Source organism: Auxenochlorella protothecoides (genome assembly GCF_000733215.1).
Source record: "Auxenochlorella protothecoides strain 0710 unplaced genomic scaffold scaffold106, whole genome shotgun sequence".
Taxonomy (NCBI): domain Eukaryota; kingdom Viridiplantae; phylum Chlorophyta; class Trebouxiophyceae; order Chlorellales; family Chlorellaceae; genus Auxenochlorella; species Auxenochlorella protothecoides.
The window spans coordinates 18,308-39,191 of NW_011934139.1; the positions used below are offsets into that span (position 1 = coordinate 18,308).

The 20,884-nt window shown below is 63.3% G+C and overlaps 8 protein-coding genes across 8 annotated transcripts; 6 read left to right on the top strand and 2 right to left on the bottom strand.

The window, feature by feature from the left end:
• Window positions 1-660: 660 nt before the first annotated feature.
• F751_0413 (Fanconi anemia group J protein-like protein) lies at window positions 661-6,839 on the top strand (the record flags this gene model as incomplete). The annotated part of the gene is made up of 23 exons (XM_011397597.1): window positions 661-751; window positions 912-1,057; window positions 1,382-1,441; window positions 1,660-1,749; window positions 1,873-1,926; window positions 2,003-2,134; window positions 2,211-2,280; window positions 2,415-2,515; window positions 2,652-2,840; window positions 3,102-3,158; window positions 3,273-3,347; window positions 3,590-3,690; window positions 3,854-3,933; window positions 4,055-4,119; window positions 4,355-4,462; window positions 4,677-4,820; window positions 4,970-5,110; window positions 5,298-5,384; window positions 5,635-5,733; window positions 5,847-5,947; window positions 6,119-6,196; window positions 6,349-6,477; window positions 6,689-6,839. The coding sequence occupies 23 exons, from the start codon at window positions 661-663 to the stop codon at window positions 6,837-6,839; spliced, it is 2,349 nt and encodes a 782-aa protein (XP_011395899.1).
• Window positions 6,840-9,144: 2,305 nt separating this feature from the next.
• F751_0414 (hypothetical protein) lies at window positions 9,145-10,180 on the top strand (the record flags this gene model as incomplete). Its single annotated transcript, XM_011397598.1, has 3 exons — window positions 9,145-9,240; window positions 9,473-9,563; window positions 9,768-10,180. 3 exons carry the CDS (start codon window positions 9,145-9,147, stop codon window positions 10,178-10,180), a joined length of 600 nt encoding a protein of 199 aa, XP_011395900.1.
• A 733-nt stretch (window positions 10,181-10,913) lies between these two features.
• On the top strand, window positions 10,914-12,604 carry F751_0415 (hypothetical protein; the record flags this gene model as incomplete). Its single annotated transcript, XM_011397599.1, has 4 exons — window positions 10,914-11,375; window positions 11,590-11,704; window positions 11,968-12,124; window positions 12,379-12,604. 4 exons carry the CDS (start codon window positions 10,914-10,916, stop codon window positions 12,602-12,604), a joined length of 960 nt encoding a protein of 319 aa, XP_011395901.1.
• Window positions 12,605-13,300: 696 nt separating this feature from the next.
• Window positions 13,301-15,331, top strand: F751_0416 (UDP-galactose transporter 2; the record flags this gene model as incomplete). Its single annotated transcript, XM_011397600.1, has 5 exons — window positions 13,301-13,382; window positions 13,488-13,573; window positions 13,721-13,839; window positions 14,336-14,675; window positions 15,029-15,331. The coding sequence occupies 5 exons, from the start codon at window positions 13,301-13,303 to the stop codon at window positions 15,329-15,331; spliced, it is 930 nt and encodes a 309-aa protein (XP_011395902.1).
• A 298-nt stretch (window positions 15,332-15,629) lies between these two features.
• F751_0417 (40S ribosomal protein S20) lies at window positions 15,630-16,141 on the bottom strand (the record flags this gene model as incomplete). Its single annotated transcript, XM_011397601.1, has 2 exons — window positions 15,630-15,753; window positions 16,005-16,141. The coding sequence occupies 2 exons, from the start codon at window positions 16,139-16,141 to the stop codon at window positions 15,630-15,632; spliced, it is 261 nt and encodes an 86-aa protein (XP_011395903.1).
• Window positions 16,142-16,538: 397 nt separating this feature from the next.
• F751_0418 (hypothetical protein) lies at window positions 16,539-18,205 on the top strand (the record flags this gene model as incomplete). Its single annotated transcript, XM_011397602.1, has 4 exons — window positions 16,539-16,614; window positions 17,060-17,646; window positions 17,737-18,009; window positions 18,194-18,205. 4 exons carry the CDS (start codon window positions 16,539-16,541, stop codon window positions 18,203-18,205), a joined length of 948 nt encoding a protein of 315 aa, XP_011395904.1.
• Window positions 18,206-18,419: 214 nt separating this feature from the next.
• Window positions 18,420-18,734, top strand: F751_0419 (hypothetical protein; the record flags this gene model as incomplete). The annotated part of the gene is made up of 1 exon (XM_011397603.1): window positions 18,420-18,734. One exon carries the CDS (start codon window positions 18,420-18,422, stop codon window positions 18,732-18,734), a length of 315 nt encoding a protein of 104 aa, XP_011395905.1.
• Window positions 18,665-20,786, bottom strand: F751_0420 (hypothetical protein; the record flags this gene model as incomplete). The annotated part of the gene is made up of 5 exons (XM_011397604.1): window positions 18,665-19,105; window positions 19,385-19,699; window positions 19,974-20,062; window positions 20,241-20,385; window positions 20,718-20,786. The coding sequence occupies 5 exons, from the start codon at window positions 20,784-20,786 to the stop codon at window positions 18,665-18,667; spliced, it is 1,059 nt and encodes a 352-aa protein (XP_011395906.1).
• Between the last annotated feature and the right edge of the window lie 98 nt (window positions 20,787-20,884).

Genomic DNA, 20,884 nt, shown 5'->3' on the forward strand with positions numbered 1-20,884 from the left:
ACAGGGTGGGCGGGAGCTGTGAGTACGGATGGATTGAGGTTATCAGATTGGACCTAGAGTGCATGCATGCGAACTTGCGACGCACATGGGGCCGTCTGGTGGATGGGTGGTGGGGGCCGGGCGCTCATGCGGCCTCCTATCTGTACATTATGGGCCGTCTGCGATGTGCAAGGCGACATGCTGGATAGCATTGCTGAAAGATCTCTGATCAGTTTCGAATCGGTGCCGAGGATGTCGAGGGAGCGATTATATCGTCGCGACTTTATGTCGGGACGCAAGGAAATGTTGTCGGATTCGGGACCGGTACATAGCACGCCCAGCACCATCTGAATACAAATGGTGAGTCTCGAGCTTACGGCCATTGCCTAACCTGGTGTCGCGGGCGCGCTACCACACGTAATGAATCCTGTGGGTTGTCTGTGGATGGAGCCGGGTCATCGGGGAGCACCCCCTAACACCCTCCTCCAGTCTTGACGAGCACCTTGGCAGTCACTCGCACAGCTGCCCGCCCCGACCGCTTGGGCGCACTAGTTTCCCGTGCTGCTCAGTTTACGGAGCATATATCCATAAACAGGCTAGGCCTACTCCATTTAGGCTAGTTGCGACGATGGGCGAGTCCATGACGCGTGATTAGAGCCTGCGCCTACATCGCTGATCAGCATGGGCACCCCCACACAGTACAAAATAGGGGGGTGTGACGTGGTCTTCCCCCACCAGGCTTATGGCGTCCAGCTCAGCTTCATGAACAAGTGTGTTCAGTCCTTGGAAGGTGGTCGGAATGCCCTCCTGGAAGCTCCCACAGGTAGATGGTCGGTGGAATTCCACTGTAAGGCGAAAGACAAGGAACCTTTGACAAGCAGGGTCTGCCGGCTGATTGTACCATCCTCAAGCCCTGCACGCCACCACTGCAGGTTCTGGGAAGACGCTTTCGCTCCTCTGTTCCTCCCTTGCCTGGCAGCAGCGCGAGAAAAAGCGGATCGAGGACGGGCTACCCTCCGCCTATCCTCCGTCGGCTGCTCCCCCTCCAGAGGCGCCGGCCCCTGGCCTCGCCACAGAGGTGACACTCTTGGTTGGTCTTGGGGTAGGGCCTCATGTCTTTGTCACCCGTGCGACCTGTGCTGCTGGTACCAATGGGAGAAACCGCGCCATGCTCCACTGCTTCTAGCTGTGCTTCTTGCACATCTGCTGCCAAGTCTCTGCCATGCGTGACTGAGGTGCAGCCCTTTCCCTCCCAGCGCCAACGCGATTAGACCTCAAGCCTGTCTCATTCCTCAAACACCACCAGGGAGGTTTTCTCGACCCTGGCAGTGAGGCGCCGGGTGCGCCGCCAGTGCGCCGCACCGCCCCCAAGGTGTTTTATTCCACTCGAACCCACTCCCAGATAGCCCAGGTGGTGGCAGAGCTGCGGCGCAGCAGCTACCGACCCCGGATGGCGATACTGGTGAGGTGAAGGGGTGTGCACCGGTCTCAGACTGCTGCTCTGAAGCGAGACCGGGATGCTATCTGCCAGCCTTGCACAGCCGGGTCCCTTCATCTGGTGCAGCATAAGCTTGCTACTCAGTGCGTGAGCACTTGTTGCATGAAGGATTGTCAGCTCCATCCTGGAGCCGGGAACCTTTGAAGCTGATCCCTCCCATGATGTGCTTCCCCATCACGCAGGCCTCCAAGAAGCACTACTGCGTCAACAAGTTTGCGCTGAGCAAGCCGTCCATCGAGGAGGCATGCGATGAGCTGCTAAAGGAGGGTCAGGTGCGAATCAGGGTGCAGCAATCAGCACAGCAGGACTCGTAAACCTGCAGGCTGAAGAGTGATTTGCAGCAGATTCCGGGTTTCCTGCCGGCCTTTCACTTCACAAACACCACACCCCTGCAGTGCTCATACTTCAAGGGGACCCAGGCCGTGGTCAGCTCTGGCTACTCCAGCAGGGTGGGTGCTCTTTGTCGGAGGGCTGTAGAGTCATGACAAGGGACCCACCCACCACACTTCATCCGGCCCTCTTCAGATGCTGATCATTAAAGCGCTGCAGGTGCACGACATCGAGGAGCTGCGGAGCTTTGCTCGGGGTCAAAGGGCCTGCCCATACTTCCTGGCCTCCAAGTGGTCCAAGGTGGTGGGACTGTGCATCGAGATGAGGGTGGGTGCCAAGCATCTGCCAGCCCCTCTGGACCTGGCATGCCATGACCCCTCCCCTTGGTCTCCCTGCGGTGCAGGAGGCTGACATGGTCTTCAGCCCCTACAGCTACCTGGTGGACCCCGTGATCCGACGGGCGCTAGACATCAGTGCGTGGGCTGCGTGGCTCGTATGGGCTGGCCGCATCAATGTGTTTTTTTCACAACGATGTCAGCATCGCAACATGGGCTGGCTTCCCCGGTGCCAGGGGGCGGTTGTCCAGGTCCTACGCACCCTTCTGCAGGCGTGGAGGGGAACATGCTGGTCTTCGACGAGGCGCACAACATGGAGGACGTTGCCCGGGAGGCAGCTTCCATGCACCTTCCAGCACCCGAGGTCCTAGAGGTAGGTGGTGGGCAGAGGTGGGGGACCGGCCTCGCATGGGGCGGGTGCTCGCGGCCACTGCAGCACAGAGTGCCCGGCCGGCCCCAAGCCCGCTCCCCGCCACAAAAACCCCACTCACACCCCGCCTGCCGCGCAGATACAGACCTCCTTCGCACGCGCGGTCGCCATGAATGGCAAGCCGGAGGTTTATGCGCCGCTGGCTGATGCGCTGCTCAGGCTGCACGAGTGGCTGGTGGCGCGGGAGGCGGACGTGGCGCAGGGCGTCATCCGCATCCAGAAGCAGAACCGCTTTGAGAAGGAGGAGGTGGTGTGGCAAGGTCCCCAGGTAGGGAGGGTGGCGGTGGCGGGGGGTATGGATACTGTGGTTGGGGACCAGACATATGTTATTTCAGGGGGGGTTGAAGGTCAGGCCCTTGCCGCACCCTCTATTAACTTCAACCGCTGCACATCCGTGCCGGCGGCCGCCTATTTAGGGACCATCGACGATCCGCAGCCACCTGCTGAGACTGGGCAATGCTGAGGAGTACAGTTGATCTCATGTTTCCCCTTTTCCCCAAACACATCCCCCAACCCCCTATTCCTGCAGCTGCTGGCGCACCTCAAGGACATGGCCCTGGGCGCCGACGCGGTGGAGGCCCTCTGGGTGGCCTACCAGGCAGCGCGTGCCGAGGAGGAGGCGATGCAGCAGAGCCGGGGGCCCCAGGGCGCCAGCGCTCCGGGACCGGCTGCGCCCGGCGCCCCCCCGGTCATTGCTGAGCTGGCGGTGCGCGTCGGGGGGAAGGCCCTGGGCCAGACCTCCCGCCTCATCCAGATCCTGAAGCTGCTGCACGAGGTGGGGGTCGGGAACAGGGCAGTGGCCGATGCAAGGCCTGCCTGGGAAGGGTTTGGGTGGGTATGGGAAGGGGTTTCCGAGGCTGGCGGGGCAGGGATGCACAAAGTACACCGCATTGCGGCCTGGAAAGCTGCCTCCTGCGGCGAGGCAAAGCTCGAGTGGGTGCCTTGCTCGGGCAGAATGCATGCTCTCTTGCTGGCCTTGTGCCTGCTACCCTTCCCCTGATCCACCCGCTCCCTCAGGTGAGCACGGATGGGTCAAGAGACTTCAGGCTGGTCTTCTCCAGGACGTTCATGGGGGCCGAGGGGCGACGAGGCGGCGCCCTACGCTTCAGACGTGGAGGGTGAGTGTGGCAAGGGGTGGTGGGGGATGGCCTATCACTGCATGGGCCTGCAGGACCCTTCCCCACATGTCTTTGCAGCGCCCAGGGTACTCGCCACCCTTGCGCATACTTTACGAAACTGCATGTCTCCGCCCCTTCTCCTTCCCCCTCCCTCCGTCCCCAGGGACGAGGCTGGGAGCCAGTGGGTGTCTGCCGTGTCCCTGTGGTGCCTGAACCCAGAGGTGGTCTTCAAGAGCCTGTCAGGTACGGTGAATTGCTGGACCTGTACACAGCTGCCTTCCTCCACCTGGCTGCCTTCCCAGGGCACCTGGGGCCCAGCGCACCCAGCGCAAGCGCTTGATCCCAGCTTCAACTTGCACTGCAGAGCTGGCGCACTCCACGGTCCTGACCAGCGGGACGCTGGCGCCCCTGGAAGGCTTTGCCTCCGAGGTCAGAGCTGGCGCGGTGCTTCATCTCTGATGTTGTGTGTGTGAAGGGGAGGAAGTGGCGAGTGGTGTATGACAGTGGAGTCAAAGATTGACCCGGAGGCTAGCATCTCTGTTTTTGAATCTGCTCCCTCTCCCTGGTTGCCTCTTACCATGCCCATGTGGACGAGCTGGCTCGTGCCGGCCTCCTTCCCTAATCAACCACCCGACATGATCCCCGACACTGTGCCCCCTTCCAGCTGGGCACCCCCTTTGACGTGCGGCTGGAGGCGCCGCATGTGGTGGACATGGCGCGCCAGGTCTGGGCCGGGGTCATCGGGATGGCGCCCTGCCGCACCCAGCTGAACGTGAGCGTGCGCAAAGGAGCAGGGGGATACGGGCCAGCGGACCGGCATGCTACGCGCTGATGCCCCGGCTCTGCTCACAAGTGACGAGGGAGCGACCCTGGGCCGACGCACTCCTGCAGGCCTGGACCAAGTCTGTATACCCTGTGCTGGCCCCTCTAACCTCCCAGTTACATGCATGCATTTCCCCCTCTCCCCCTCTCCTCACCCCTCCCAGGGCGTGTTCCGGAACGTGAGTACCGAGGCTTACCAGGATGGGGTGGGCGCTTCGGTGCTGGCGCTGGTGGGCATTGTCCCAGACGGCGTGCTCCTCTTCTTCCCCTCCTACTCCTTGCTGGAGCGCCTGACGCAGCGCTGGCAGGTGGGCACGTGGTGGATGGTTGCCGTGCTGTTCCCACCGCTCGCTCGCATGCGTGTGCTGCAGCGCGGCCTTCCGCACTCTGTTTCCCCAGCCGCGAACTGCCGCTGCCCCTCCCCCTCCACCCGTGCGCCCTGCAAGCCGCCCCGCAGACCACGGGGCTGTGGAAGAGGCTGGCCTCCGCCAAGCCCATCGTCACCGAGCCGCGGGGTGGGGGCCCCGAGGCACTGGCAGAGGTCATGAAGTCGTACTACGACGGCGTCGCGGCGGGGAAGGGCGGCCTCTTCATGGCCGTCTGCCGAGGCAAGGCGAGTCTTGGGAGCAGGGGGGCTGGTGTCGAATGGGAAGTCGAGCGCTGGGACCACGGCATCCGTTCGTGCCCACTGCTGCGGGCACAGCGAGGGAAGGCATCGCTGGGTGCAGTACATCTGGTCTTGCACGCTGTGGTCATCCCCACCCCCCCCACACACAAATCTGCAGGTGTCGGAGGGCCTGGACTTTGCGGACGCCAACGCTCGCGCTGTCATTATTGTAGGTCTACCCTACCCCGCTGCCTACGACAAGCAGGTGTGATGAGCATGGATTTGAAAGGACAGAGCAGGACAGGGGATGGGTTTTAGGAAGAGGTCTATGTCTGGCCGCCACCTTGCCAGGGGGTTGCCGTTTTGGGGAACCGTGCCTGGATGCCCATCTGCTTGTTGAATCTGAGAGGTGGGAAAGGTCTGAACCCTGGTACTGCTGCCCCCGCTCCCCCTACCTGTGGGTGTACTGGTAGTTTGAGCTGTGCCAGCATGCCTTCCCCCCACTATATCCTCAGGTGTTGGAGAAGAAGGCCTACAACGACGCCGGCAGGGCCAGGGGACTGCTCTCCGGGTCAGCCTGGTACTCGCAGCAGGCCTTCCGCGCCCTGAACCAGGTGGGCGCGGGCGGCGCTGACCTTGTTGCAGGCAATTTGGGATAACAGCGCAGAGGTCTGGGCACCAACCCTGCATCAGTCACCCCCCACGCATTCCTCCGATCCTCTCGCAGGCCATTGGGCGCTGCATCCGGCACCGCGCCGACTGGGGCGCCATCGTCCTGCTGGACTCCAGATTCGAGGCGCCGGCCAACCAGCGAGGCCTGTCCCGGTGGTGAGCCGCGGGAGGTGGGCCGGCGCATGCGATTGGGGGGGGAGGGGGCGCTGGCGCGGGGCGGGCGTCGTGCGGCGCGGCCGTCGGTCAACGTCCCAGCCTCGCCTGCCCTGTCCTCTATCCACGCACACAATTTCCTCCTCCCCCAATAACTCCTTGCCCGGCACCCAGGGTTCGGGGGTCGCTCACGGTGCAGCCCAGCTTTGATGCGGCCCTGGGCTCGCTCCGCGCCTTCTTCGAGCGCCTGGCGTCCTCCCCCCCCTCACGCTGCGGCCCAAGCCGGACCCCGCGACCCCGGGGCCGGGCGCGGCGAAGCAGGAGGCCGGCGGGTGCGCCGTGGGGGGGGGCGCGCAGGACATGGGGGCCGTCCTCGCCCGTGCGCCCCTGCCGCGCTGGGTCAGCGCGGACACCGCGTCGTTCCTCGCTTTCCTGGAGGCCTCCGGGTGCACCCTGGCGGCGGTAGGCGCCCGGTACGCCAGCCTGGAAGCCGTGGCACAGGACGCCGTGCTGGACTGCTTTGCGGCTGCCAGGTGGGACAGCGCTTTTGTGCGCGAGGAGTGCGTGGGTTTGGGGGATTGGAGGGGGAGTCTTTTATGGGTGCGCAGTGGTCGGTGTGAATGCCCAAATCATGAGCCGTAGTGTGTCTGCAGGGTTGATTGGTGATCCTGGGGTGTTCTCCTGATTGTGAAGAACGTCCAGGATCCCTCTAAACGACCCTGCACCCCCACCCCCACCCTCCAGTGAGTGGCTGGGAGACGGAAAGACCCTGGAGCAGCTGGCAGCTGTCTGGAAACCCTGCCTGCCGCGGGGCCTGCTTGCGGCGATGGGGGCCGGAGATGCCGACGTGGCTGGAGGCCAGGTAGGCAGCACAGGGTGGTGCGATGCGATGTGATGCGAAGGAAGCTGATAATGCCGGCCTGGCACTGAGCCCTGGGTGCACATGGTGTTTCTGGCTGCTGTGTGGGCCAGGGAGAGGAGGCACTGCTCGTCCTGGCAGAGGGTGCCACCACCCAGTCCTCTCCAATCGCCCCCGTTCCTCAATCCATTCCCCGCACCAAGCATGCAGGAAGCTGACGTGGCAGCCCTTGCACGAGCGCTTCAGCCCTGGACCTTGGCGGAGGTCATCCCTGCCATGCGACAGGCCTACCAACAGGTGCAGCACGTGGGCCATCCACGGGGGTGTCCTCTGGCACTGCGAACCCCGCCCTTCCAGAGAGCACAGGGCCCCTGCCACTGACCAACTGTTGAGATGCACACGGTCATCCACTCCAGCAGCGTGCCTGCCTGGACCGACTCCCTGTGTCCCTTCCCTGCAACTTGCAGGTGATGGAGGGGCAGGGGCCTGCCCTGCCCGGAGCGATGCTCCCATCCCCAGACCTGGCGCAGCAATCGTCGGTCAGTCCTGCTTTGGGCCAGCCTTCCACCCCGCTGGGACAAGGGCCCCTCCAAGGACCGCCGGTCAAGGCATCCCTCATCTCGGCGTACTTTCCTTCATCAGCAGGCAAGCCACTGTCGGGGGGGCCGTGGCATTTGCGCTCAAGGGGTGGTTGTCCACCTCTCAAGCATGTTGGCTGATCACTCATCAGCATCCATGTTCTACGATATGCCTTCTGCTCGTTCCCGTACGATACTATGGCACCGCCCCATCCTCTCTGACCCGCCATGCCTGCCCTGCCCGTCGCAGAGCAAGGCAAGCGGTACATGCGGTCAAAAGCTGCTGCCCAGGCCGGTGCAGCCGGGCAGCAGCAGAAGGGCGGCCCCGGCTTTCAGGGGTCTGCGACCCTCGCAGCGCGGAGCGCTGCCGCGGCGGCTTCCTTGTACGAGTGATGGTGCCTTGTAGAGCGAAGATGACCATGAAGGGCAGTTGAAGGAAAGGACGTCCCCCGCATCGGACAGCTGTCCCTCCCGCCCTGTCGGGGATACGGAATCCTGCGTCAGACCAACTCATGGGGGGTGTCTCTGAAACGGGGAAGCAGTAGTGTAGTGTCTCATTTAATGTATGTAGCTCAGAAATAGCGTGCGTCTGTTAGTATATCCTCGTTACCGAGCTGCTGTAATGTACTAACGTCAACCCGGTAACAACCTGGGCCCAAGAACGCATCCTGCGTTGCTGGAGCTGGGATCCCCTCTGCGATAGTTCGATAGTAATAACTTGAAACCCAAGAAGATGGATGAGTGCATGGAGGTACAGCAGACGGACCCTCTGCAGACCAGGCTTGAGCAGGTGTGCACCGTCGATGGGCTTCTGCACTAACCCTGGTACATCTCCAGCGGCGAGCAACAACGTCGTTACGTCCTCGCAGGTGTACTGGCAGGAGAACGAAGACGCATACCACCAGCTTCTCGCCGAGTACTACGCGAATGGCGGAATGCGGGCCGAAGATGTTCCCATGCTGGAAGCGACACACGGCTGGCAGCGCAAGCCGCTGCTAGCATGCCAGCCCCAGGCTCGGGTGCCGGCATGGAGCCACTCCACCCTACAGAAGCGGGGGAGTGAGGCTCTGAATGACCCAGAGGCCAGTGCAAGGCGGAAGATCGTCATTCGGGGGCCAGGCCCTGTACAAATACAGTGATTACTGCACATCCAATTTGCTCTCAAGGGCCCCATAGACTAAATCAATGTGAGAATTTTCTTTCCAGACCTTGCATACCCATCCTCAGTGTGCCCCCGCACCTGCAGCAGAATCAGGCATGAAACATGGGATAAATCATGTACCTCAAACTCTGACCAATGAACTCTGTCTCAGACCAATAGCAAGACTGGGAAAGCCATCACCCGGTGCCCTATGGGACGCACGGGCTTTTATCGAGCGTTTCATTTTGAGTGGAGGTACATGCGGCATCTCCAGTCGAGTATGCACCGGGTGTACGGGATATGCTGCTCTTCTCTATGGTGGGCAAGGCTAGAGGCAATTCAAGGGGGCGCCCACTGCAGCGAAAGTATGCCCCACAGCTCCGATGTATGGAAAGGGAAGGAATGACTAATATTATAATATTTATGCCAGGAGTAATGAAGTGTATTTTTATCAGCGTAGAACGCCGAATTGCCACGACAATACGGTGGCTGCGGTTTAAATTAACTGGAAAGCGTGTTGAGGATATCATGCACGAGCAAAGGTCTGGCCACAGTACACCTCACAGCACAATCCTGTTTGCTACAAATCAATCGAGTTGTTGTGTCTCTCATCATCGCAAATATGGCTCGCTCCGCCTCCCTGATCCTGGCCGTCGTTGGCCTGATCGCTGTTGCTCATGGCCAGTACATCGACACAGATGCCTCCACAGGACCACAGGTGAAGGACATGAGCTTCTTTTTGACTGCCTGGGCTGTGCAAAGATGGAGTTTGGGAGGACGAAGCCCTTGCTCCTTGTAGGACCGCCAAGCGGTGCTCTCAGGCACGGAGTCCGTGGAAGACCAGACTTGAATGCCTACCCCAGCCACAATCTCATGTGGTAGAACCTTGAGCATGATGCAAAGTTGCTCGCGTGCTTGGGCCGACTCTGCGACTCCTTCCCTTCCCTCAGGTGACCTACATCCAGCAACTGATCTCGGGGTCCAAGCTTCTTCCCGAGGACGCCGATATCCCCACGGCCACTTACATCCTGCCAGATAACGGTGAGATGGAGGGCACCGCCTTCGGGGCCGCGTTCGCTGCAGAAGCGCTCGCAGGACAATGTGGTCGATCACAGCTTCGCGGGGTGGATCGCTTGCGGCATCGGGAGAGGGTGGGCCCATGGCTCGATATGAAAAGGGGGACCTGGCTTCTCGGGCCTCTGCACCCCCCTCATCCACCATATTCCTCCGCGCTCTCCATGCCAGATGCCATCACCAAGTTGCTGAGCTCGTTCGGAGTGACGTTCGACCAGGCGATCGCGGCCTTGGGGGCCGGCCTCCTTCCTGCTGCCATCCAGAACCGATTGAACTCCGTCATCCTGTACCACATCATTCCCTCCGGGGCCCTGACCCCCACAGAGCTGGGCGCCGAGGGCACCGTGCCGACCGCCCTGCCGGAGGAGTCCCTGCAGTTCAGCGCCGACGGCGCCGTCATCACCACGGCCACCGGCACCTCCAACGTGCTGGCCAACGGCGACAGCGCCGGCGCATCCTACCTCATCGTGGACGCCGCCCTCCTGCCGGCGGACTTCAACACCGTCGCGGAGACCACCACGGAGGAGGCCAAGGCCATCCTCGCGGCCCTGGGCAGCAGCACGCCCTCCCCCACCCTCGAGTGATAGTTGCCCTCATGTTGATTGCGGATGTGGTCCACGTGCGCCCACACACGTTCTGCCTCTTTTGGCACTGTAAGAGTGCCGGACAGGGGCGTCCATGGGAGGGGTAGAGGTTCGCGACACCTTCCGGAAAAATGCCTGGTCACTCAGCTGCGAAGGAACGCGCCGGAACGGGATCTCCAAGATGCATCGATTACCCCCAAAGGCGCACACTCTCCACCGCTGGACCGAATACATTCATCTTTTCCAGCGCAGCCGTCAGGAAGGGATCCCAGGGCGAAGCCGGTTGTGTGTGTGTGTACAGTACAGCTGGTGGGCGCGGCACCACCGACCGGTCGGAGAACAGGGAGGTCGCAAAGCCAGCGTTATACAAGGTGGGCAGACTGCCACTGCAAGGGGGGAGGGGTGTCTAGCATGCCCTGCTCAGGCGTGATGCGTCCACGTTTTCCGTCGATTTGGCGTCGTGCACCTTGAAGCCGACCGCCGCAACACATTTCAGCGCACCCTCGGAAATGATTTTACATTCTTGTACTTTATTTTCTCGAGCCGTTACCGTGTGCCATTGAGGTGAGGATGCTGCGACATTATGAACTTGTCGGTCCCCGACACCCTGAAACCCTGACCTAACAATTCAGCTTGGAAGCAGCAAGCCGCCAAAGCACCTCTTGTCTTGACATGCAGGAGAATCCAAGAAGCCATGCAGGTTCGATTGGCGCCCAGCAATTCGGCACCCCTGATGCCCACGAAAGCCGACCCGGGCCCGACGCCCGGCACGCCTCTGAGCGTGGTGGGGCTCGCGGATGGCGTCTCCATCCCCTCCACTGCCTCGGTCGAAGAGGGAAGTCTTGTGGCGAGTTCTCGCTCCTCGGACGTCCCAACCGGCGAGGCCAGTGGGTCGGGCACGAGTAGCGGCCGGGATGGGGATGCTGGCCCCGCCAGCCCCATTGGCAGACCCGGGGGGTCCGAGGCCTTCGGCCGGGGTTCCCCGCCCTCCACCAGCGAAGAGATCCCCCATGTCGACGTGGACTTTGTGGTTCGGCGCCTGAGCTGCGGCTCCCTGCCCCTGACGGGGCAGGTTGTGGCCTATGGGTGGGAGCAGGCCGCCATGCTCGCCTCCACCTGCAAGGCCATGCCCAACCAGCTGTTCACGGCCCTCTGGCCCGCCACTGCGGCCTGCCTGGACACCTTCTCCTCCCAGGTACGGATGGGGTGGCAACCGATGCATGGCGGGGCCAAGCTAGCCCTGCCTGCAGGGCGGCACTCGATGGTTGTGCTCTTGCGAGGCGGCTGGGTCACGGTGCATTCCCCCTGCACTTCGCCAGAGGCTACAGGGCAGTCCAGATGCGGGTCCTGTTCCGTTGCTTGTCCATACTGCTGCCTCACATGTGCCATCCTGTCCCCCACAATGACAGAGCATCCTGGACATGCTCACCGCCTGGTCGCTGCTGCAGCAGCGGTGTCCCAGACACTTCCGCCTCTCGAGTCGGGTGGTGGAGAGCATGGTTCAGAGAGCACTGCCTCCCATAGGTGCGGGGGCTTGGTGACCGGTCGATGGGGGTTGGACAGGGTTCTGGGGTGCGAGGCCCATGGGCGCCCAGGGTGCCGCATCCCCCGGTGCCCTTGGAGGTGCTTTGTGGCCTTGGTCTTTGGGGATGTCATGCCTCTCTCCTCCATGCTCGCTGCTGGCCTCCATGCAATGCTCCTTGTCCCCCTGCCAGCCACTCAGCACGGCCTCCTATGTAGTTGATGCACCAATCTCTTACTCTCTTTTTCCCCATGACGACGCTCAGTGAAACGATTGAGGGATAGCGAACTGGCAGACATGGCGGAGCTGGCACAGGAGCTCGCATCCCAAGGATTAGACCCCGGCGTCGTCTGGTTCGGCCCGTCCTCCAGGGACCTGCTCTGCCCCGTCTTCTCGCTTGTAGCGGTGGAGGCTGCCTGGAGGTGAGACGCTGTGTGGGTGGAAAGCCAGCATGGTGGAGGTTGGGGGGGGTGGCAGTCCCAGGCTCCAGAAGACTCCCACGATGTCGCTTACCCCTGGTGTGGCACCGAGCAATCGCCTCAGGACCCAGTTGTCACAGGCTCTGCCATTGGAGGGACCAGTATTGTTGCGCGGATGCCACCACCTCCTATCGTCACTGCCACGAACCCCTCCCGCCTTTCTTGTACCCAACCACCCTTCCCTCCCATCCCTTTAGGGACCTTACCCCCGGCTACTGGCTTCACCGCGATGCTCGAGCCAGGGTCCTGGCAGCCTCCCGGGCTTGGAGCTGGCGAGCGGTGCCCCACCGTGATTCCGGGGCACTGACCCAGCTGAAGGGATCGGTGGAATGCGCCCTGGGTGTGCTGCGACGCGCCGACTCCGCGCTGTGCCCGCCCCCTGCGGGCCAGCCCATTGCCGACCCTGGTGAGGGCGGCGCGTGAGGTCGCCGTGCCTGGGGAGTCTCAGCGGCGGGTGCACCGCGGCCAGCCTATTGGCGGCCGCCAGAACCCTGCTGGTTCTCTCTGCTGAGTTGCTGATTGATTCTTGAGGTTGACCCCTCACCGACCTCTCCTTGGGAGGTCCGGCCCTTGTGATGCTTTCTCCTCAGGAGCGCGCTCTTGTGGACCCAAACAGGTCCCTACACATGTCCAAGTCCATCAAGCACTGCAATTAAACTTAAATCATGTAAGGAACATACTAATTTTCGACAGCGTTTGGAATGTCGCGCGCCAGTGCCTGCCACTGGCGCTCGGAAGCCACGTGCCTGTTCAGCAGTTGCGCTCCCAACCGCATCCTCGGTCATGCACGGCCAGCCGCAGGGCCCGGCCCAGAATTCCTCATGACGATAAATTAAGAAGAAATTTGCCAATCAGGGCTTGTCGCGGATCAAGATGGATCCACAGAGATGGATCGACTTGTCCGGCTGGGTGGGAAATGTTTCCACCTCAGTCCTCATAGTCTTCGTCAATAAGCTCCTCATGCGCACGGAAGGAGGCTATAGCTTTAGATTCGGTGCGCTTTGCTCTCGGATACATGGTCTGTACTGCTCTACATGCCCTGTACCACTCTGAGATCTCCCCCCTCCACGCACGACTCCCCACGTCCTCGCCCCAAACGCAGCCACTACATTGACGGCAATGCACTTTCTGTTCTGCACGTTCAGCGTCTGGGTGACGCAGGGACTTGGATTGGTGAAGCGGACGTCCATTCCAAAGCGCGGTGGGTGACCCTGGGTCCCGCCTAGGTCTCGCAAAAAGCTGGCGCCCATCAGCCATCGCGCCCTCCCTGACCATCAACATGCCCATTACTCCGCCCCACCCGCAGATGTTCTCCTTTTTGCACTGGTGGCAGACATCTCAATCCTTGCGCTGAACCTGTCCCTCATGATCAACACGGTCTCGTTCTACCAGGTAGGTAATGGAGTGCAGGGTCCTTCCACTGTCGGGGGTGGTGATGGTGGTAAGCAGAAGCGGCCATGCTCATGCCCGGTACCACACAGAATGTTCAACTTTGGCACAACGCACTCTATGTTGACATCCCGTCTCTCCCTTGCCCAGATCGCCAAGCTCCTCATCATCCCCTTTGTGTGCTTTGTGGAGTGGTTTTACATGGGCCGCACCTTCACGCGTGAGGTCGCGACGACCATCCTCGTGGTCATCATCGGCGTCGCCATTGTGTGAGTCCGGGGTGTAGTGACTTCCCTTCGCTTGGTTTGGCTCCAAGAAGGGATGGGGTGGGCTGCAGGGCGCAATGAGACGCCGGCATGCCATGATGCATCCCCTGGACTTGGGAGGGTTGGCTCCCAACATGAGATTGCATGACGGGGCAGGGCTAATCTGTGCTGGCGCCTCCGTCTTTAGCCGGGATTTCCACCCCTATATACAGCTGTACTTGGCTTGGACTCGCTTCTGATTGTTCCCTGCCCTGCATGTCTCATGCCCACCCCCTGGACTGCCCTTCTGGCTCCTCCCAAAATGCTGCACTCACGCTCGGTTCCTGGACTCGATGCCCGGCCCCGTGGGGCCAGTCCACTTGCAACGCGCAGTGATGCCCTCGACGGCTTCCCCCACCAGCCCCAGGGCACCACTCGAAGCACGGCTCGCGCCCTCAAAACCGTCGTCAGCGCGCGCGCCTCTGCCCAACCCCACCCTGTCTCATCCCCACCCCCGCAGGACCGTGGAGGACCTGCGACTGAAGATATCTGTGACTGGGGCGTGCATCGCCGGCGTCTCCGTGGTCTCCTCCGGCCTCCAACAGATCTTCGTGCGCAGCCTGCAACAGAAGCATGGCCTCAGCAGCCACGAGCTGCTGTCGAACACGGCCCCCGCCCAGGCCTGGACCCTGCTGGTCGTGGGGCCATTTGTGGACAAGGTGGTGTCCGGCGGGTGGGTGTTCCACTACACCCTCACCCACGGCGCCCTGGTCTGGCTGATTGGCTCCTGCATCCTGGCAGTGCTGGTGAACATCACCCAGTTCATGTGCCTAGGCCGCTTCTCCGCCGTCTCCTTCCAGGTGTGCATGTGTGTGTGGGAGGGTTTTTGAGGCCGATGGGCACTGGGGGACGAGGAATTCTTGTGGATTGGCGCGTGGACGGGTGTACATCTGTGAGTCCAGCCTGATGCTCGAGTGGAGGTGTGAGCATGCAGCCAGGGTGCCTCATGAGGACAGGGTGGAGAGGGAACCATGCGCCCAAGACTGCCCATGGGGCTTCGTGATTGGCATGCAGCCGAGCCCTGGGCAGCATTCCCCTGAACTACCTATCGAGTGCCCCTTGACCGTGAGCCACTACAGCCCAGCTTCATTGCCAGCAGTCCCACCTCTTCCCCCTCCCCCCCCCTCTCCCTCCGTTCCCCTTCCCTCTGCAGGTGCTGGGCCACTCCAAGACGGTCATGGTGTTGCTGGGTGGCTGGTTGTTCCTGGGCGATGAGCTGTCGCCGCGCAAGCTGCTGGGCATGACCCTGGCCGTGGCCGGCATGGTCTGGTACGGCAAGGCCTCCGCGGCGGCGCCGGTGCCCGCCTCCAAGCGCGCCGTCAGCCCCGCGCCGCTGGGTCTGGGCGGTGATGCGGAGGGCGCCGGCGGGCCGCTGCTGGGCCGGGCGCGCAGCGTGTCGGGTGACGGCCGCATCACAGTGGGGCCCGTCGCGGGCAAGATGCGGGACGTGGTGTGAGCGAGGCGCTGGAGCGTACTCTAGGCAGCGACTTGGGGGTTTTGGTCGGCCGCGGCGAGATCTGCGCCGTGAACAAAGAAAGCCCACTCCCTCCCGAGCCCACCCAAGGCGACGGGGCACCGCTCTTGTTTCGAGCGGCCACACCGTTGGTCCTCTCGCATGTGAGGCTCGCCGAGCCCATGCGCGCCTGCATGCACCCGGCGCTCTCGGAGCGTTCCCTGGCTGCTGCAGCGCCCTGATCTCTGGGGCCCCTGTTCCTGAAAGGTTACACAGTCAGGCAGTCGCTGCAGCGGGCCGCTCAGAGGTCGTTGATGGTGACCTCCACCTCCACGCCGGGCTCGATGGAGACGGAAGTGATCTGCTTGACCACCTCCACGGGGGAGTGCAGGTCGATCAGGCGCTTGTGGATGCGCATCTCGAACCTGTCCCAGGTCTTGGTACCCTCACCGCAAGGGGACTTGCGGGTGGTGATGCGCAGGACCTTGGTGGGCAGGCGCACAGGGCCCTTGACCTTGAGCTCCTTCTCCTTGGCGCCACGGACCAGGTCGGTGCAGACTGGGAGGGAGAAAGGAGAGGGAGTCGGGATTGGGTGGGGAGGGTCTCGGGCGAGGGATGGAGACGGATACAGCCGACAGCCTACAGATGCCAGTTGCCATCACTGAGTGGCATGCACCTTCCGCGATGCCCCGCACGCTCACCCTTCTCCAGGTTGGTGACGTTCTTGGAGGTCAGGGTGATGCGGATGCGGTGGATGGGCACCTCATGGGCCTGCTCCACGCCGACCTTGGTGGGCTTGGCAACGTCAGCCATTCTGCGATGAGAAAGAGGGAGGTGAGAAGGGGAGACATTACGAGTTCCTCGCTTGAAACTCCTGCCACAGCAAGCACTGGCCCTTGGAGCCGGGGCCAGCTAGAGCTCCTCACCTGTATGTGGCTTGAAGTCTTCCCCGAGTCAGACGTCGCTTGTCGACCTGTCACTGAGGGATGATAAGAGGGTGGGCTCGTTGGGCCATGCGACTATGGTCCCGCAGTAGAGAAAATCAAGGGCGTCGGCTGGGCGACTTCCTTTCCTCCGGCTCGCCACGTGGATTCTGTGACCTCCCTTTTGTGCTTCCGTCTCGTCGTGCCTGGGGGACAAGGGCAGGTGAAACTTCTTTCCACCCTGGAAAACATTGATGCATTCATCCATAGCGCGAGTCGATGAGCCCATGGAGGGGCCTCCGAAGAATGTACCAGTCACTGGGGGTTTGGAGCAGGCAGGGACAGCGCCCAAAAGACACCTTGGTGAGGCTCGTGGCTGGTCAGCTTTGCATATTCGTATGGCACACCTCCAAACTGACGTTATGCTCGTGACGCTTCAGATGAGGCGGGCCTGGCGGACTTCTCGGAGGCTCCAGCCCTGAAGCGGAAGAAGACGGTGACCTGGGCCGATGGCCAGCGAGTTCCGGGGACATCCTGGGGTACCTCCTCGGGCGACGTGGAGTCTGGGTCTGGGGAGGCTGAGGAGGGCGAGGAGGAGTCAGTGAGTCGCCAATCCTCCCTAGAGTCCCATGACTCCAGAGGACCCTCCACCGTGGCGCAGCAAGGTATGTAGAACTGTGGAATATGAAGAGAGGGTAGCTTGTTTGGCCTCTGCCAGCAGACGCATGTTTAGGTTCTGAATGAGTGTGTGCAGGGACGCACCATGCCCTCATGCACACACTCCAATCCTCATCCTCCCTCCTGGCAGGTCCAGCGCAGCAGGGCTCACCCCCCAGCAGCACCGCCGGGGCCCTGACGCTGAAACAGCTCCTGGAGCGCAGGCTGGAGGCTGTGGAGGACCTTGCTGCCATCTACACGGAGCAGCTCTGGGACACATTGGATGAGCTGGGGCATGCGGCGGCCGGTCTGGGGGGGAGGGGCGGTGACGCTTCTACGGCGCCTGGCTCAGGGGAAATCACTCTCCCTGGGACGGGCCACGCAGGGGTGGCCGACCACGCCTCGGCAGCGGCACCCGTTGCCCCGCAGCCTGGGCCGCCGGGCGCCGATGCCCTGCACCCGAGCGTGCGGGAGTGGCTGCGTCGCCGAGCCCTGGGCGCCGACGGTGCCCAGCTGGCGGCCTGTCCCCCGCCCCCCCTTTTCGAGGTGGCGGAGGAGGCGCTGCTCGCGGGCGTGGTGCCGAGCCGGGCGCCAGCATTCACTGGCGCCGAGGCCCAGGCCGGCCCGCGCCGCGCTTTCCACGACCAGCTGGCGCACGTGAGCGCGCTGGAGCGACTTGCCGCCGCATCGCTCTCGCGCTGGTTGGACGGTGGCGCGGACGGCGCGCTGGCCGTGCTGGTGGGGCGACGGGGGCGCTGGGCGCTGACGCGCGGCGCTGCCGTGCTGGGGCGGGGCGGCGGGGCGGGGTCGGCGGGGCCGGGGCCACAGGCCGACGCTGCCGGGCCCAAGGAAACCGCGTCGCCGACGCTGCCGCTGGACGTCGACCTAAGTCTGGAGGCGGGGCCGACGGCCGCCAACCGTGTGTCCCGGCGCCAGGCCCTCCTCTGGGTGCCCACGGAGACGGAGGGCGCGGGGGGCGCCAGGACGAAGGGACCCGTCTCACTCGCGTTGCGCTGCATCGGCCGCCGGCCGATGCGCGTGAACGGGGGCGCCGTGCCACCGGGGACAAGCGTGCTCGTGCCCCACGCCTCCCTGGTGCAGGTGGGGGGCGTGTCGCTGCTCGTGCTGCTGAATCATGCGGCGCTGGCGCGGTACGCCGGCCGCGCCGCCGCCGCGTCGGCCTAGGCGGGCGCTGTGCTGCGGTGTTTGCACCGTGCCTGCCGTGGTCCCCTGCTGCTGCGGTGCACTCATGCCTGCATGCATGCACGCTCCCTTGATCAGGCAGTTGACCTGTTGAGCATCTGCTGTGCCCAGCTGACAGCCAATGATACGAGAATCACTGTGAGCGCTCCAGCCAGCCCTGCGGCTTTTTGCCTTGCCTACACCCTTCCCCGCCCAACCCCACATCGAGAGCACATAAATTTACAAGGCGCAGAGGGCATGTACCCCGGTGCGGGCGGGGTCAGTCGGTCAGTATTGGGAATGATGGAGCAAGTGCTTCCCTGGCGGGCATGGTGCCCACTGGGCTGAGAATTCGTTCAATAATCTGGAGGAAGTTCGTGTCGGGACTGGGGTCCCGCCTCCAGCCTCGCCCACGCCGTGTTTCAGGGGCGCGTGCCTTGCGGCACGTCCTCTCCCCGGGGCGGGCCGGCGGGCGGCGCGTCGAGAGCTCCAATGGGAGCTCTCGCGCGCGGCGCAAGGGGCCTCCGGGGGGTGCCTCGCGGCACCTCCCCTCCTTGCTGGGGCCCGCTCCCTGTCAGTCCAGGGACACAAGGGGCATGGCTTCCACGGTGTCTGCCGGCAGCACCGTCTTGTCCAGGGCGTAGATCCAGGAGGAGCACACCTGGGTGGTGTTCAGGATGTTGGCGGCGTTGAAGTTGCCCCTGACCTGGTTGGGCACCGTCTCCGCGTTGGTCTGCACGCGCAAGGTCAGCGGGTAGGACCCCCCCGTTAGGCTGCCCAGCAGCGTCTGGAAGCTGGTGGCGGGGACCTGCTCGTCCAGCGGCAGTGCCTTGGGGACCACGAGGTAGGCGGCAATGGCGGGGACGCGGGTGATGAGCAGCGCCGCCTCCGCGTCGGTCACGTCCAGGGAATGGATGGCGTTGAGCATGGCGGAGGAGGTGGGGAGCATGATGGTGGCGCCGTCCTCGGGCCCGCCCAGCAGGCTCAGCGAGATGTTGGCCAGGTTCAGCAGGCCCTGCATGATGGTGAGGTCAGGGAAGTCGTCGGTCGCGTCCGCCCAGGTTGCGTAGGGGCAGGCCGGCGGCGGCGGCGAGGCGGCGGGCGGGGGAGGTGATGCGGTGGGAGGTGGCGACGATGCGGTGGGCGGGGGAGGCGAGGTGGCGGGCGGGGGAGGCGAGGTCGTCTGGTGGGGCGGGGATGCGGTCGGCGGCGTCGGCAGGGATGCGGTCGGGGGTGGTGGGGATGCGGTGGGCGGCGGCGGCGAGGGACCCTTTTGCGGCGGTGGGCGGCTGACGTCCTTCCCGGCTGCCAGCGCGTCGAGCGCGTCGGGGATGTCCAGGGAGCTCGTGCCGGCCAGCTTCTTCAGCTGGTCGGGCAGGAGCACGGCGTCCAGGAGCAGAGCCGGGGTCCCGCAAGCCTCGCCCTGCTCAACCACGCTCGCGCCAGTCACCAGGCCTTCCACCGTGGTGGCGCCCTCCCCGGGGCCCTCGGCGAACTCGAAGGTGGCCTTGTAGCCTGCCAGGGCGGTATGGATGGGGACGTAAAGGGCGTCGCCCGTTGCGTTCAGGTCGGGCGTGGCCACCACGTGGTACAGCACCACTGAGTTGATCTGGAAAGGGGGAATGGGGAGGGACGAGGGGGAATGGGGGGGGTGGAGAGAACAGGCTGTGAGATGGGATGCCTGGGTGCGGGGCGGGGGCAGGCGCGATGGGCGAGAGGAAATTTGAAGGGTTGAAACAGCTGATCAACGGAAGCAAGAAGGGCCATGTGGGGCAGAGGGAGCTCGCGGTGTAGGGGGTGGGCGCTCTCGCATACCATGGCCCACACCAACAGTGCCCCCTGGGACTGCCCCTTTGCCCATCCAGCAAACAAGGCCTTCGCACCAGCTTCTTTAGGTGGCGGTCCTGGGTGGCATTTCTCATGGCACTGGTGATGGTGCTGAAACCCAGGCCATGGAAGAACTCCAGCCAGGCTGTGCGGGGCAGGGCGGGGTGAAGGGTTGGCGGGCTGTGTTTGGCGGAAGCTGGACCGGACCCCATGAATGCACATTCTCAGGTTCTCACCCTGCCATTGCCATGGCCATGACATGGAGGTCAGGTCTTCCAAATAAGCCTGACCCCCCATGGAAGAAAGGGTGCAGAACCCCGCACCTTGCCGGCTGGGCACCAGGAGGGTGGTCCCGCTGGGCAGCTCAGACACCTGGCCCAGCAGGGTGCTTGACAGCACGAGGCTGGCGGCAGTGCCGTCCTCAGCCCCGAAGCTATCCTTCAGCTCACTCGTGATGGAACATGTGACCTGCGGGGACCGCGCGGGCGGGAGGAAGGGTGGTGGGTCCGTGTCCGACTGCGACTGAGCTGCCAGCCGGACGGCGAAGTACTCCGGACGGGGCTGACCTCCGAGGGGCAGCGCCAGGCACATCCCGAGGCAGTCAACAAGTCAATTGGGTTAACTGGAGAAGATGTTCGCACGCTAGATGGTCCAAATCAAGAAAGGGTGGGGGCCAGCGTGACCCCAAGTAAGACCTGTCGGACGTGCCCGGTTCAAGCTAACCGAGTCGTACCGAACTGGTCAGAGTCAACGCAAGTGAGCCCATAACCCGAAGAAGCAGAGTGCACCCATCTTCTTACCTCTGCAGTGGCCAAGACGTGAGGCCCGGCCAGGCAGACGAGCAGCAGGGCTGCGGAAACGCGTAGCATGGTGTGGGCGCGGACGTGGGTCGACTCCCGGTGCTTGACGAGTGGGTGGGTCCAAAAAGGCACAAATTTATAGCGCGAGTTTTTCAACACAACCCCTT